At 41.1% G+C, this 2755-nt stretch overlaps 1 protein-coding gene across 1 annotated transcript; it reads left to right on the top strand.

Moving 5' to 3' along the window:
• The first annotated feature begins 905 nt into the window (after positions 1-905).
• Positions 906-2169, top strand: si:ch211-198c19.1 (uncharacterized protein LOC100151013 homolog). Its single transcript, XM_037785137.1, has 2 exons — positions 906-1063; positions 1149-2169. Exon 2 carries the CDS (start codon positions 1160-1162, stop codon positions 1697-1699), a length of 540 nt encoding a protein of 179 aa, XP_037641065.1. The 5' UTR covers positions 906-1063; positions 1149-1159; the 3' UTR covers positions 1700-2169.
• The last annotated feature ends 586 nt before the right edge of the window (positions 2170-2755 follow it).

Below are 2755 nucleotides of genomic sequence, written 5' to 3'. Positions count from 1 at the left end.
TTAAAACAATATTCAATATTGATAATATTATTAATAACAATATTTTTTATATCAAGAATGGATGAAATTAGTATGTGTAATGCAAACTGTGTCGCTTGCAAGGTAATCATATGTCAATCATTGTTCTGCTGCCACAAGTGGCCACAAAAGAGGAATGTTATTAATTATTATTACTTATTACTTCATTTACTTGAATGCTCCTACGCTGCTCATATGCGAGGTGTGGATCTTGTTGTTTCCTATTGACTATGTCGAAATGACAGCAAAGTATTGAATCTTGAATCTTGAAAAACTGAATTATTGCTGCTTTAAATGTGTCCAGTTGAGATCTGGTGTCTGGTTTCACACCTGCACCACAAAGGAAATTAGATCAAACTAAATGCTTGTTGGACATGCAGGGCTGCAGCATGCTTTGAGGAGATTTGGAAGTTTGACTCCTCTGCAAGCCTCTGTGACATTAGATTATAGTGCAGTTAGGTGCTCTTCCACAGTCACTGCAAGTCGCTCAACTGTTACTCTTCTGCTGTGTCACTGCAGAGCCGTTGTGCTGTACTTCATTTGACAGCAGATGTTATTCACAAGTGGGAGTGACGGCAGAAGTAAAAAAATTGAACCATCTGTGCTCATGACCACAAAGTCCCGTGAGCCTGAATCTTGATTTGCACTTGTCCCTCTATCACGATGCAAACAGTTGAAAACAACATATCTAATGGATAATAGATCTTTTTACACATGTGACTTGTGGTTTGATTCGTCTACTTTGCAACTGTCAACATCACATAGTATGTGGTTATTTCAAGCTGAGGCTTAACTTGTCTATGTTGAAACAAAACTTTGTGCAGACCCCAGCTGTGCAGCAAAACAGCACTTCCTCTTTCATCGCAAACAGAGAGTGAAAATAGCTCTACCTCTGGTCAACATAACAAGTGTGCTGCTTTCATCCTTCACACACAAGAGAGAAGTGGCCCAGCAGCTCTTTCATCCGCAGCACAACGTATAGACTTAAGCTGTGGTTGCAGGCACATTTGGAGACAAACTTGCTCCTCTTATTACCGACTAAGAGGTAAGACACTGTTATGTACTGTAGATCTACTTATGTAGAGTGGGATGTTTTCATCAGGATAACTGTGATGGGTCTTTATCCGTAGATAACTTCAACATGGGACGCGGCAAAGAGATGCAGCTCTTGTTTCATCTTGCGTTGGTCCTGTCAGTCGTTCTGACCTCTCTGAAAACCCTCGACTCAGACCAAGAGCTGCAGGACAGCGGGTTCGGTCAACCACCGCCTCGCCACGGCCTGAAGCTGCTGGTGTGGTACGTTCGGGACTGCCTGGACAACAACATGGTGGCTCTGTGTGATCCTGTTAAAGGAGAGTACGGATTTCACGAGTTTCGTAACCGAGGGCCAAGGAGTCTGCTTCCAGCGATAAAGGACAAGAAGCAATACAAATACTACACCATTGGAAACCTCAACGCTCGCCACGCCAAAGACCTGCCAGACGAAGTCAAGAAGTACTACAACCGCAAAGACCCTGAAAGTAACAAGGACAGAGTTTTGGTGAGATACAACCACAACAATAAACGCATCGACCAAATCTACGCGTCTGCACATTATGAGCCAAAAGAGACGTACATAATTGGCCCCAATCTTCTTGCCTCTCTTCGACATCCGACAGCCTACATTAGCATAAAAATGTGATGTAGAATCTCTTTGTGACAGCTTTAACAGCTCTGTGATTCTCCAAAGAAAAATGTGATGGAATTTCAATTTTTTTTTTAAACAATCTTGATTTACATATTTGGCTGCTGCTTTTCTTTGTAGACAGAAACGCAAAAAGTGCTATAACTTGATGAGCTTATTTCAATGCTTGAGAGAGTCAGGAAAATCACCCTGCACAGCCTGCCTGCTTGGAGAATATACATTATATACATTATAGAATGACCAATAAAATAAATACAAATGTGCTGCTTAAGAATATTTGTTTTTCTTCAATAACCGACACATTCCCGTTTATTACAACTTGGCTCTTATTTTCCTAAAGTTGGATCTTTTAGTTAAGATGACATTATATTCACCAGCAGTGTGTGAGCTAGCTCAAAGTTCAGTTCACACACATTCAAATGAACTAGTTCATAGTTCACTTTTCTGAATTCTGAAGTTCACAGTCCCAAAAAAAAAACAGTTCTCATTTCTTCTGTTTTTTTCTTTTAATGGTCAGATGCTACGGCGTTTAATTAGTCTGTCAGACTTATATTCAGCACCAGGCTCAGGGACAACTTCATATCACCATAAGACTGTTGAACTCTAGGAGCTCCTGAGCTCATCACTTTACCATTATACTGTCACTGATATATACTTACATCTATGTAGGCTATATACATATATACACATATATATATATATATATATATATATATATATATATATATATATATATATATGTTACGTGCCGTGCTGTGTTGCATGTATGTTGTGTTTTTGTGCCCTCCTCCTCCCCCCTGTGCAGGTGCCGTGGATGAAGGTACGCAGCCTGCAGCTGATCAGTGATCAGGGTGGAGTATAAGAGAGCTGGAGAACGGAGCAGAAGTTGCCAGTTGGCCAAACGGCGGTGTTCAATAGTGTGTGTGGTGGTTGACGTCGTGGTTGACGTCGTGGTTGACGTTGTGGTTGACGTCGTGGTTGACGTCGTGGTTGACGTCGTGTGTCGGAGTCGGCAGTGATCTATTGTGAATTAAGTGTGTTTATTGCTATATT

Source organism: Sebastes umbrosus, chromosome 11, assembly GCF_015220745.1.
Source record: "Sebastes umbrosus isolate fSebUmb1 chromosome 11, fSebUmb1.pri, whole genome shotgun sequence".
NCBI lineage: Eukaryota > Metazoa > Chordata > Actinopteri > Perciformes > Sebastidae > Sebastes > Sebastes umbrosus.
Note: the sequence above shows the minus strand (reverse complement) of the source record. Positions and strands in the feature narration are given on the sequence as shown.

What these genes read in the sequence shown, in the direction of transcription:
- si:ch211-198c19.1 (XM_037785137.1), top strand. Translation starts at nt 1,160, where the DNA reads ATGGGACGCGGCAAAGAGATGCAGCTCTTGTTTCATCTTGCGTTGGTC.